Here is a 14,278-nt window from a genome sequence, read left to right on the forward strand (position 1 = left end):
CATCATAATGAAAGTAGGATTACGTATAATTTAAACAAAAAGTTAAAAGAGTCATAAATTGTTAATGACCAGTGCAGAAAAAGGTAACACTGTAGTTTTATTGATGATGGAGATTCTGTAAATAAAACTGAAACATTTTTCTCTGAAAACTGAACTAACAAAGTGGCTCAAGGGGGGGGGGGGGGGGGGGACCCTTAAATATTCTGATGAAGAAAAGCATCATATAATCATAAATCCACAAATCCCTGATGAGCCCACACAGGTAAAGCTTTGCAAAAAAGATAAATTCATTAGGCTTATGTCTGACATGAGACAGAGTCCTAATGCTCCAACGGGGCATTTATAGATTTTCATTGGATCAAATGCATGACCATTTAATACTTTTTCATGATCTCTTTAGTTAGATTCATGACCTCTCAAAAATGTGAGTAGTATAATGACAAAAACACTTTTTTATGAACATTAAAGCTGGTTGAAATGAAATGAAAGCTGAGTGTAGTAATTCTTATATCATTTAAACTGTATGTCAGCATGAATGAGGTAACTACCTATGACTTGTAGTATATACTATAAAAAACATTAAACTCTCACATAGGATGGGGTATGACATTTCAGATACATTTATCATCACATCAATTAAAATACGAATTGTTTTGACATAGTAACATTGTGGAAACTTACAATTTTCTTAAGACATTATAACAATTATGAAGGTACAACATTTATGTCAAATGTTAAACTTCACAATAAGAGCTCCAGTGTTTTAAATTTCTTAAGTGAACTTGAAATTTCAACATGTAAAACTTCGGCTTCTTCCTTTGCCTTTTCTATAGTAACTTTTTTTTATATATATGAGCTCTTATTTCTTGAACTGTACTTCTTTTAAAATTGGCCACTTCATTTTCATCAGTTTCTTTTTTCTTTTTTAAGGCTTTTAGTCTTTTTGATGAAGCACCATTGATTCTGTAATGTCCACATTCGGTTGTTTCTCACTACTAAGTAAATTACCCATTCTTTCTGCAACAATCACATCTTCTTCTAACAAGAAACCCCTTGAGAGTGCGGTCGCAAAAGACCAAAGTTGTTTACAGCAACTGACATTTCACATACCGTCTACCATGCAACAAGAATATTGGCTACTAATGACAGCAGCGCAATGACAATGATAAACAATACAAACACTGTATTATATCTACAACAACAGTTGCCAAAGTTGACATTTCTTCAGAAAGAAAACCAAGGACTTTCGCAGAGTCAGAAAGAAAAGGCAGATGAAAAATTAGCGTTTCTCCAAAGTGAGTCAATGGAATATGTGGTGTCGTACATGCTCAAATGTGTGGATAATGTAAATCAGGAGTATAATTATGATGATACATGCTTAACAAGTGAAAAAATATACTGAAACAGGTATTGAGCCTTGTAGTTCATCATCTTTGTCAGACATGGAACCATAAATCCCATCTCCAGTGAAACTTAATAAGGACAATCATTGTCCAAGAAACGTACATGGAAGATCATCCACAGAATAGTGGAAAAAAAAAAAATTATGAACATATTTCAAATAAGTCCGTACAATATTACTGTGTAGTACATAAGAAAAATTACTAATATTCAAGAGAGAACAAGGCGCACTTGTTACAAAAACTGGTGTTTGCGCACATCAAGGATGCTCGATACAGTTTACAGGATGTGCACGACACTAACCTACTATGCACATCAAACTGTGTGTGACAGAGTACAGTGATTTCAAGGGAAGCAGTGGATTGTAGCATAACTTCAAATACTGCTACACAATTCGAGGACATAAGATAACAAAATCTTGAACAAAGCACAGTGAACTGCAGAATGTCCCCAAAAATTTGTGGATGAGATAAACAAACTTATCCTATTGTTCAGTGACCGACCAACTGGGATTTGAAGAGGAAATGCATATGAAAGAAACTCTGGAAACTACAGGTACCAAGAGACTTTTATTGAGGTCAGCTAACATCAATGCCTTAACAGATTTGTATACAATTACGCTGCCTGTTAATCTGGATGGTAAATCGGCTGGAAATTTTTTTTATTGTGCAGTGACAAGTTGTAGCTACTCTGCCCCCTAGAAATCTTCCTTTTGTGTGTGTGTGTGTGTGTGTGTGTGTGTGTGTGTGTGTGTGTGCGCGCGCACACACACATTCTTGCAAGGGCAGTAGGGAATATTTACATCACTGCAAACACTAGTAAGAAAACGAGCGTAAGAGAATTACAACTATGGTATGAGCACTGCTTTTGCTTTTGACAGTTGGTCAAAATAACTTGCTTTTGCTTGATTCCTGGTTTTGCAGATAAAAATCATCCTTTATAACCAGCTATCCTTCCCAAAAAGAGTGTGACATTTCAATTCATACCACCTGGAATCACTCAACAAATTCAGCCTCTGGATGCTTGTTTTTTCAATGTGTACAAAACATATTATTGCATCATCTGCAGCTATACCTCAAAGGACAGCTTTCCATCTCATCCCACGCAGTAAGTCTCCCCTGACCCACAGTTCTGGTAGACTTTCCCGAAATCTACCCCTTTTTCTAGACCTCTCCAGTCCTTTTCCTTCACCCCTCTGCCTTCCCCTTCAACCCTTTTGCTCCAACTGGCTCCAAATGCTTGCCTAATTACAACCTTCATTTATGTGTGTGTTCTGCCACCGCTTGGTTAGTAAAGAATAGCCAGTTTCATGATAAGCTCCATTACAGACTGTCTGCATTCGGTTGCATACCATCACATTCCATCAGTTCTCATCACTCTGTTACACCACTATGATTCTACATGCATTTTTCAAGAGTGGATACCTAGCTGAACGCCCTGCATGCTTTGCAACTCCCGAGGAGTCCACCTTCACTCTTGATGGCGTGAACCTCTGTGATCACTCTGGCATGCCATTTTTCATTCGGCGTTCAAGGTGCAAGGGACTTTTTTTAAAATGTTTTTTGAATGTTGACGATGTTCATTTTGTGAAGTGTAATACATACATCTCATAGGAAGTTGATTTTTGCACCTCCCAGACACTCATTTTCTGTCATCCTCCTGATGCACACAGTGAGTCATTAGCAGCTAATATTTTTCCCGTCATAGTTGCTAACACGACACTTTCAAATGAGCTTTACTAAAGAACGAACTTGCGACTTTTACTCAAGAGGTACCTTGTAAGTTTTCAACTAAAAATTCTTTGTTAACAGAAAAGCCTCTTTCAACAACAGCATTTCCATGAAACATACATAACATTTCAGCACAAACTTGGAGAAATTATGGTTCACATTTTACACTAAATTCATCAGAAAGTGATCGGCTTGTCCTTCTTATGGTTGATTTGTTTAAGTGATTTATCAGAATATTCACAAATTTTGCAGTATTCTCTCTTCACTACCTCAACTGTTGATGGTGTTAAATGATATTTTGACACAAATTCTTTCAATGGAATTGTCACACAAGAATTTCTCAAAATGGAGCTCTGCATTACTTTAGGTGATAAACATGAGCCACCTCCAACTATCTTTACTTTCAAATGACTTCTAAGCAATTTTTCGATACAGACTTTGCAAAATAGCCATGCAAATCATTTCTGAATAAAGCTCAACAAAGCCATGCCCTCAAATTTCTCCATATGCACCTTTCTTCCATGGTTGCAAACCACAGTTAGCAGAGACTCTCCTTACATGGCTTGCACAGATGGATAGAACCACACCTGACACACACACACACACACACACACACACACAAAATTCATGACCAACCACTCAATTTCATTACCTTTTAATTACTTTCATATCACCTATTCTCTTTCATTACTTTCATGACCTGTAGACAACCTGCTCAATACATGCTTCACTAACAAAAAGGTTTCAAATGCTAGAACAGTATAGCATAAAAATACATATGAGTTTGTGAATGAAGTTCAGGATACCCTCCAACTAGTTGATAACATTTTTGCTTCCCTAGACATGGCGAATTTATACACTAACATACCTGTTTGCAAGACATTGAAAATAAGAACAACCTAACAAATCACAAAAAATGGCTACAGAAGAAATAGTAGAATTAATGGAACTTCTACAACTATTTCACTTGTAATGCAGGATATATCATGGACCAAATGAGCTAGCCATGGGAAATCCCCTAGCCACGATTATGGCAGAGTTTTCTCTAATTAATTGGAACACCAATTTTTCATGAACAACTATGCAAAATCCAGCAAAATCCTCTATTATAAGTTTCTGTTAGAAGGCTATACAGTCCAGAATGCAAAATTGTCCTGATGCACCAGGTTGAAGATACCCTTTTGGTAAAACACCATGCCCAGCTGTGTAAAAAAAATTTGTAACTGCCTGCTGCACATCCTAGTCCAACAGGAATCATCGACCATTCGAGGCCTTTTTTAAGGGACCAAGAGTGTGATAATCACATGGGGAGAGAGCAGGACTGTAAGAAGGGCGCTCGTGGGTCACTCAATTAACTTGGCATAACTTGTTCATAACAACATTTGAGATATGGGGACATGTGTTATCATTAAGGAGCAGGACCCCTTGTTGCAGTTTCCCCACACTTTTTGCCTTAACTGCACATCACATTTTCTCCAGTGTTCAACAATATTGTTCCCAAGAGATGGAGACACGAGGTTCCTTGAAATCAATAAGCCCTATTGATCAAAAAAGATGGTCAGCATCACCTTTCCAGCAGATAGCTGACTCGTTAATTGCTTGGAATGAGAGGACCATGGATGACACTAAGGCATCATCAATGCTTTGGACTCCAGTTCCCAGTGGTGGCACCAGCTTTTGTCGCCTGAAACAATGTGCTCAAGGAATACTGGACCTGTTTGGATGCATTTGGTATTATGTTGCCATAGTTCATGTTTCTAAATTTACCACACACATGTCAGAAAGACACAAATGCCACACTAATCCCTTGCCAGCATGGCAGTGCTTATATACCACAGTGAGTCAACGGAAACTTTTTGATCGCTCCTCTCGTAATCTCTATGTAGTTGATGCAATTTTGTTAATTAAAGTAGGCCAAAGTGATGTTAATGAGATATTGGTGAGAATGAGTGCTATTCATCCAAAGTTTAAATTTACAGTTGAGCATAAAGATAAAGCAGCTAGCAATTATCTCAAGGTGGGCAAACACCATTTTAGCATGTACAGAAAGTCTACTTACATAGCCATTACTACTGAATCAAAGTCTTCGTACCCTGATAGAGTGCCAGTGGCACATTTTTGATCTATGATTAATAGGATAGTAAAACTGCCATTAAGTGAGCAAGAGAGAGAGGAACAGAGAAATCACTATTATGAAACAAGTTGCAATGTGCAGTGAGTATGTGATTTCAACAGCAACAAAGTTGCTACGGAAAATTATAAGGCAAGAACAACATATGAGTTATTGCAGTACACTAATAGGATAATAAGAAGACAAGAAAATGGCACACATTTCCATGAGTCAGGGTGTCAAAAGAAACTGCTAGAGACATTTGTAGTTCCAAATTGCACACAAGGTTTACGACTAATGACATTCATCACTTCAGGCTGAAGCAATGTATGAATAAAAAAAGCCTCAAAATTCATGGCAGCACATCAGTATGGACTGAAGTATGAAAACTGTCCAAAAGCTTACATAGGTCAAATCAGCAGAATGCTTAAAATACATTTCAAAGACCATGCATCAATACACAATACGTATATTGGCCACGACATCTTGGTAAATGATTGTTGCAGTGTCTGTGTGTTTATGGGTTGCTTTTTTTCATATGACTTGTCAAGCCAATGGCAGCACGGCATCTCTTGCCGCAATTGTCGCAAGTGTATCTGGCTGCTGAGGCAGGAGCAGTGGTAGCATTGTGAAGCTTTTTCTGCCTTAATCTGTCTAACAAGCCTTCATCATGCTTCGACATTCCAGATGATATATCATCACGCCACTCTGGTCTCATGCTAGCCCGTGACCCCCATCTGTTTGTGTCGATTCCAAAGCTCTCCATATCTCATTTACAGGAGTTCTTGAACCTCAATACAGGACGTCCTACAGGTCTTTTGGCTACAGAGATCTCTACAAGCATCACCTCACGTGGTAATCTGTCACGATCCATACGGTGAACGTGTCCCAGCCAGCGGAGTCGTCTCTGCTTCAAGATAGATGAAATACTGTTGCAGTTTGTTTTAGATATCACTGCTTCGTTGGTCATTTGGTCCTTCCATGTTACTCTGAGGATGGATCTCAGGCACCGCATGTGGAAATGATTAAGGCGACGTTCTTGTTAGGCATAGGTAGTCCATGTTTCCGATGCATACAAAAGGATGCTGAGGATGCAATAATAAATCAGTATTTAGTGAATATCTTCTAGTATCAAAGTACTCTGTGGGAGTCATTGAAATGCATTTCAAAGTACTGCACAATGCCAAGGGACACCTCTTGACAATGTTGGAAGAAACTGAGATTTTTGCACTATTTACAAGAGTCTGGTAATACATTAAACCAGTAGATTGATTTTATTGAAGGCCTCTTCCACTCATCCACCTTGACAAATACCTGTTTAAGCAGCAGCATTCTCACTCACCAATAGGAGACAACAGTGACACATTGGCTCATGCTCCATCGTAGAAAAAGGTGGTGTGCAGACTAGCTTCCATTCATACTGTAAAGTCTCCATGCTATAAAATGCCAACCAGCGAAAGCATATGCAATTAACTATAACTGTCACATCCTGTTCCCCATAATTTTAATTGTTTCACGTAGTGTAATGTTCATAATTTTATTGTTTTATATCTTTTATAGTTTCACACTTCCAATGTTTTAACTTTTTAAATTTCTTAAAGATAATTTTTATATAATTTTACCTTTTTATAGTTTTAATGTAAGAACCTCTCTATTTACACAAGTTACTATAATGTTTTAGAAAATGTAAATCCATTATATGCTCATGATGTCCCTTCCAGTTCTCCTCCCTGTCTTCTTTTCTCTCTCCCAATTCCTTACACCCCACTTTTAGTCTCATTTTCCCTCTTCCCCCTCTCCCCTTCCACCACTACTCACCTCGTTAAAACATAGACCACTGTTACATACCACAATACTCTGGTGTTTGATTCTAATACAGATATGACAGGTAGCTGATACAATTACATAAATAAATTCAATAGTTATGTACTATACATTCCTAGTTTTTGTAAAATAATAGATAGTACATATATAGTTTTACTTTGTTTTTAGGTCTGAAGCTTCAGGGAAATAAAAATAGTCATACTGTAAAAACTGTGCAATTGGCACTGACATAGAAATGATATACAAAATTTTGTATATTTTTTATTGTTAAATTTAACTGTATTCAATGAATAATGATCATGTGCATATCTGTCTATTCTATTCTCTGAGGTTAACAGAAAAAGCAATACTTACAGCAACTGTGGTGTGGAGAGCAGGCGGAATCCACCTTGCTGATTTGGGAAGACATCCTCAATGAAGTAGTACATATGCCCAACAGCCATCCCTACTATGTCCAACCAAACGGAGTTTCCCAGCAGTACTGAGAAGCCAAGGAGTACCCATGGTAAGTAGGGAGCCTATTAAAACATACAAAAGGTAGTACACAGAAGTTATAATTCAAATGAATAGATACAGATAGGTTTTTTTTTTTATCTCATATACATTTACACTGGGTAAATGTGCTGGACACTGAATTTCCTCTCCTCTAGAAATTGCATGCTCTGGAATCACCTCCAGGGACACATTGGCAATATCCGGTGTATCATCATCATATTCCTCAAACCATATTCTCTGATGAGAATTTTCATGACAATATACTTAGGGTATTAGAAGTTCTGTAAAACATCCCTGTACTAACAAGAAGCAAATGTAACAGTTCTCCCATTCTTTTCACAGAAGTACGGGACCTTTATCCGAAAGTCTGCCACAAAACACCAGTCCACACATGTGGACTCTGAAGAGAATCCATGCGCAGGAGCTATGGATTTGAACCACACCAACAACAAACGTACGTGTGTGTGTGTGTGTGTGTGTGTGTGTGTGTGCGCGCGCGCGCTCTTGGTGCTTATGGGCACTCAATGGTGAGGCTTTCAGTGTCCTTACACACATTAAAAGAAACAAATGTGGATAAAATTACTGAAATGTTATCATATATGCTATGACAACGGGAAAGAATAAAATACGACAGTAGTTTGAAAAGTTCTCGGAATCACTACAAGAGAGGTCAGTGCTAGAGCAATGAGTTGTTCACTTGATATTCATTGGACGGTTGCCTGTAAACACATGCCACGACAATGCTTTTGGAAGAGAGCTGTGGTGGTGACTTGCTCTGTTGTTGTTCCCGCATAATCATTTGTGAAGATGGAAAAAATTGAGATTTGAGCAGTGATTGTGTACTTCATAAAGAAAGATACAAAAGCAAAGGACATTCATACCGATTTCTAGAATACACTTGGGGACTCTGCTCCATCATATTCAACTGTTGCCAAGTGGACAAATGAATTTAAATTTGGTCGGGAGAGCTTAGATGATCTGCGCAGTGGTCGGCCAAGATATGTCACTACTTCAGAAATCATTGCAAAAGTGCACAAATTGGTCATGGAGGATCACCGATTGAAAGTGTGTGAAATTGCTTACACCAGCCAGATGTCATCTGAAAGGGTATATCACATTTTAACTGAATAATTAGAAATGATAAAATTATCTGCAAGATGGGTGCTGCGACTCTTGACACTGGATCAAAAACACATGAGAATGGACGTATCGGAACAATATTTGGCCCGTTTTAGGAGAAACGAACAAGATCTTTTGCACTCATTTGTGACTACAGATGAAACTAGGGTGCACTACTATACCCCATGGACAAAACAATAGTCAAAGCAGTGGAAACATGTTGAGTCCCCACCACCAAAGAAAGCAAAGACAATTCCTTTGGTGGGAAAGGTCATGGCACCAGTGTTTTGGGATGCAAAAGGGATTCTGTTTGCAGATTATCTCCCCACTGGGCAAACAATTACTGAAGAACACTATGCCAACCTCCTGGAAAAATTGCAACAAAAGATACACACAAAAAGGCAAGGTTTAGCAAGGAAGAAAGTCATCTTCCATCAAGACAATGCGCGCCCGTACACTTGTGCCGTCGCAACGGAAAAATTACACGAACTAAGGGATGGATTGCTGTCACACCCACCTTATTCACCTGATATGGCTCTGTCAGACTTCCATCTCTTCCCAAAACAGAAATTTTTTCTTGCTGGATGAAGATTCACTTCAAACGCAGAATTGATAGCCAGAGTTGACAACTATTTTGCAGGCCAGGAGGAAACTCATTTTCGAGGTGGGATCAAGGCACTGGAACATTGGTAGACCAAGTGCATTAATCTACAAGGAGACTTCATTGAAAAATAAAAAAGTTTCAGTGACGTAAGTACTTTTTTCTATTCCATTCTGAGAACTTTTCAAACCATCTTCATATGTTATACAGGAGTCTAAGACACAAGTAAAATTACAAAGGAGCTAAAAGGAGAGCACAGAAAAATGTCACTGGCTGATCACTTACACAAAATACGGGTGAGCCAGTCAGCCTGTTAACACATTATAACCATCTACCAAAAATTTTGGAAAAAATATTGGACAATTCTCAGAAAACTTTACGGTTCTACCAACTTATTTGAACATTACCTAAAATAGAGGGCATCTGTTGCCAAATCACCGGCGGACCACTAGTCGGAAAATAAAACACAGTCCAATAGAATGTGGCATAAAGTGATCTGTACATCACAAGCACCACACATTGGAGGGTCCTCTCACCAGAACAAGAAGCCATGCGTCATAGGGCTGTGGCCTATGTGAAGACGAGCAAAGATGACCTCGTCCTTTTACCTGGTTGGAAGGAAATATGCCTCAACCACATTGTGGGCTTTACTAGATGGAGCTTATCATCAGTCACTTCCATCCACTCATTCTCCCACTGATGCAAGACTCTGGGCCTCAACAGTGAGGCTACAGCATGCAGGGGGATAACACACTGAAATAACTGAGAAACATGACAATCCCCCTTGGCTGCTAGATCCACCCTTTTGTTCCCCACAATACCCATGAGCCCTGGTACCCAGCAGAAACATACCTCCTTCCCCAGTTGTAGTTGGAGGAGAGCATCCTGAATGTTCTGGACAACTTTATCTGCTGGGTACAAGCATCATGGGGAGTGAAGAGCACTCCAAGAATCAGGACAGACAAGAAATTTATTACTGGAAGAATGTCTCATCTGCACCAGTGCCTTCAAGATCACATATAATTCTGCATCAAAGACAGTACAGTCTTGAGGCAGTCGGACCTTGACGACATGATCCCGGAAAACAGAGCAACCAACATACACTATGTGATCAAAAGTGTCTGGACACTTGGCTGAAAATGACTTACAAGTTCGTGGCACCCTCCATCGGTAATGCTGGAATTCAATATGGTGTTGGCCTACACTTAGCCTTGATGACAGCTTCCACCCCCACAGGTATACGTTCAATGAGGTGCTGGAAGGTTCCTTGGGGAATGGCAGCCCATTCTTCATGAAGTGCTGCACTGAGAAGAAGTATCGAAGTCGTTCAGTGAGGCTTGGCACAAAGTCGGCATTCCAAAACATCCTGAAGATCTTCTACAGGATTCAGGTCAGGACTCTGTGCAGGTCAGTCCATTACAGGGATGTTATTGTTGTGTAACCACTCGGTCACCGGCTGTGCATTATGAACAGGTGCTCGATCATGCTGAAAGATGCAAAATCGCCATCCCTGAACTGCTCTTCAACAGTGGAAAGCAAGAAGGTGCTTAAAACATCAATGTAGGCCTGTGCCGTGATAGTGCCATGCAAAACAACAAGGGGTGCAAGCCCCCTCAATGAAAAACATGGCCACACCATGACACCACCGCCTCCGAATTTTACTGTTGGTACTACATATGCTGGTAGATGGTGATCACCAGGCATTCACCATACCCACACCCTGTCATCAGATCGCCACATTGTGTATCATGAATCGTCACTCCACACAATGTTTTTGCACTGTTTACACTCCTTACACCAAGCGAGGCATCGTTGGGCATTTACTGGCTTGATGTGTAGCTTGTGAGCAGCTGCTTGACCATGAAATCCAAGTTTTTTCACCCCCCCCCCCCTATGCCTAACTGTCACAGTACTTGCAGTGGATCCTGATGTAGTTTGGAATTCCTGTGTGATGATCTGGATAGATGTCTGCCTATTACACACTGCGACCCTCTTTAACTGTCAGCAGTCTCTGCCAATCAACAGACAAGGTCAATCTGTACGCTTTGCTGTACATGCCCCTTCACATTTCCACTTCATTATCACATTGGAAACAGTGGACCTAGGGATGTTTACAAGTGTGGAAATTTCACATGCAGACGTATGACACAAGTGACACCCAACCACCTGACCACATTCGAAGTCCGCGAGTTCTGCAGAGTGCTGCATTCTGCCCTCTCACGATGTCTAATGACTACTGAGGTCGCTGATATGGAGTACCTGGCATTAGGGGGCAGCACAATGCACCTAATATGAAATCATATGTTTTTGGGGAGGTGTCCGGATACTTTAGATCACATAGTGTAGTTCCCCTATTTAGAACCACCTGTAAAGACAGCTACACAGCTATGATGCTCATACAAAATGTCAACAAAATACACATTAAACACAGAAGCAGGAGCATCTCACCTGTACTGCACTAAATCTAAAATGACCATGGGCCTCTGCAGCAACCAGGGTGGCTGACCGTCAAAACCCTGTATTTCAGGTTGGATCTGCTCCACTCCAAGTGACTCCAGTAAATGTCACACATGGATCCCAAATGACACTGTTGCTCATGGACAGTGGGAGAAAAGGCATTCCACAGAGTGACGAGCAACAGAATGGAATGCGGGTGAATTCAATGCTGTGAGGAGTTTCTGTCAAACTGTAAGTCATGGCTCACAGCCTCAGGACAGACGCTGGGTTTGGGGCACTGTACTTTAAGCACCCATGGCCAGCCTAATTCTCCCATAGTGGACAGTGTCAACAATCATCAAATAAGAAGACCTCGCCGATCCACAATCATTGCATCCATAATCTAGTTGCGAATGCACGAAAGCCCTATAAAACTGAAGCAGATGTGACCTGTCCACTCCCCAAGACATGTGGCTGAGGTGATTTATTATGTTCAGTGCCTTGAGGGTTCTGGTGTTCAGGTCTATCAGGTGTGGCAACAACGACAATTTGGAGTAAAAACTGAGCACCAGAAGCCTCACTTAGTCTCTAAAATGTAGCGTAGTGTCCCTCATATGCAAGGCAGGTACATTAAAAATACAACGAGAAGGATTAAAATGAACGCACACATACTTCTCTGCAGAGAACTAAAAATGCGTCATTGTTCCTTACTCCACTAACCTCCGCAATTTAAGTTGTAACTGACAGCACACTGTAGCAACACTGGAGGAGGAACAGAAAACAGCAAAATGTCCACAAATAAGGAGCACTGTATGGGACTCCTTACCATAGACATGATACTGTTAATGGCTATGGCGAAGATAGTTACACTTATAACACTGCCCTGAGGGATGCCATTCTCCTGCTCAAAACAGTCTGACAGTATGTCACCAATTCGGGTCCTCAAAAACTGCTGAGACAGGAAAAACCGTAAGAACATGCAGCGCTGGCCTCGGAAGCCCTGTTGATGCAGTTATGCAAGAATACTCTGCCTCCAAATAGTATTGTATGCCTTACTGATATTGAAGAATATGCTGATACACTGACATTTACATATGCAAGCCTGTTGAACAGCCACCTCTAGCAGGTCAGGTTTCTGACAGTGGACCAAAGTCCCCAGAGGCCACACTGAGAGTGGCAACGGAGTTGCCTGGTCTCAAACAACCAGACCAGGAGATGGTTAAACATTCACACCAGCATTTTTCCTACACAGCTTGTTAAGGCAAAACACCTGCACCTAATGGGACACATGCAGTTCTTTCCTAGTTTGAGGACAGGTATCAGAATTGACTTCCTCCACGAATTGGGAAAGATGCCTGTGTGCCATATAAGACTGAGGCGGTTTCAAACCACGTAAGTCTGTGTCGCCTGACCACCAAGAGCTGTTGCAGTTATATGGCTCCTTCCGTGTACAGCGATTTTATGTCTACGATGAATGAGGCCTGAAGATGGCATCAATGTAATGGCGAAACTGGTAGCACATAGAATTCATAAAATAAAATAAATTTCTACAATAGATACGGCTGTTGGTAAATTGTTGCAACAAGAAGTTCATGCCAGCCGTCGTCCCATGATCCATTATGGATCAATGAGATTTCCTTTGATGCTGCTGGAAAATGTCGAAACATGTAGTACTGGATTTGGTTGTGACTGGGTGTAGTGTCATGAGTCTCAGACAGCGCCAATTCCAGCTCCCACATGGAGAAAGGGGAGTTGTAGGCCTCAGAACCATCAGATCTGAAGTCCAACTTGCCCCTCTCTACAGTCGCATGGTAGCGACAAAACACCGGATCTTGGCTTGCATTGGCTGTAATTTTTGCAAAATGATCAGGCAGCACCAGCCACGGTGGCCGTGCGGTTCTAGGTGCTCCAGTCCGGAGTCGCGCTGCTGCTGCGGTCGCAGGTTCGAATCCTGCCTCGGGCATGGGTGTGTGTGATGTCCTTAGGTTAGTTAGGTTTAAGTAGTTCTAAGTTCTAGGGGACTGATGACCACAGCAGTTGAGTCCCATTGTGCTCAGAGCCATTTGATCAGCCAGCATCTAAGCTACGTTTCTAGCTGTTTGGGGAAATCCATGTTTCAGGGCTGCAGCTTTTGGTACATGCCCGTGTTTACCAGAAATCCTCCGGATGGCTTCCACTACTTTTGTAGAACAAGTGGAATGATTGATTGGGTCCAGGAAAGCTTGCAATGACCTTTTCTTGCTATCCTTAATTACCCATTGAGTCTTGGTTCTTACGTCTCAGAAGGCGATGAGGTTGTCTGCTGTCAGGTGGCATTTAAACCATCAAAGATCCGCATGCCTGACCTGGATTGCTGAATGACACTCATCTGTCCATCTTGGTACAGGTCACCTCCAAAGATGACCTGAGGACTTTGGCATTGATAGCTTAGAGCAGTACCCGTGGTCTAGGGGTAGCATCTTTGATTCATAATCAAAATGTCTTCGGTGCTGGGTTCGATCCCCGCCACTGCCTAAATTTTGATAAATAATCAGCATTGGCGGCCGAAGACTTCCGGCATAA

At 40.9% G+C, this 14,278-nt stretch overlaps 1 protein-coding gene across 1 annotated transcript in view; it reads right to left on the reverse strand.

Annotated features, from left to right (window-relative positions):
- Positions 1–14,278, reverse strand: part of LOC124549778 (derlin-2) — a 79,129-nt gene that overhangs the window by 17,261 nt on the left and 47,590 nt on the right. Inside the window, exon 5 of the mRNA XM_047125267.1 lies at positions 7,420–7,583. Coding sequence (XP_046981223.1) covers positions 7,420–7,583 — 164 coding nt within the window. The remainder of the gene's footprint in view (positions 1–7,419; positions 7,584–14,278) is intronic.

This window comes from Schistocerca americana, chromosome 1 (assembly GCF_021461395.2).
Source record: "Schistocerca americana isolate TAMUIC-IGC-003095 chromosome 1, iqSchAmer2.1, whole genome shotgun sequence".
Lineage (NCBI taxonomy): Eukaryota > Metazoa > Arthropoda > Insecta > Orthoptera > Acrididae > Schistocerca > Schistocerca americana.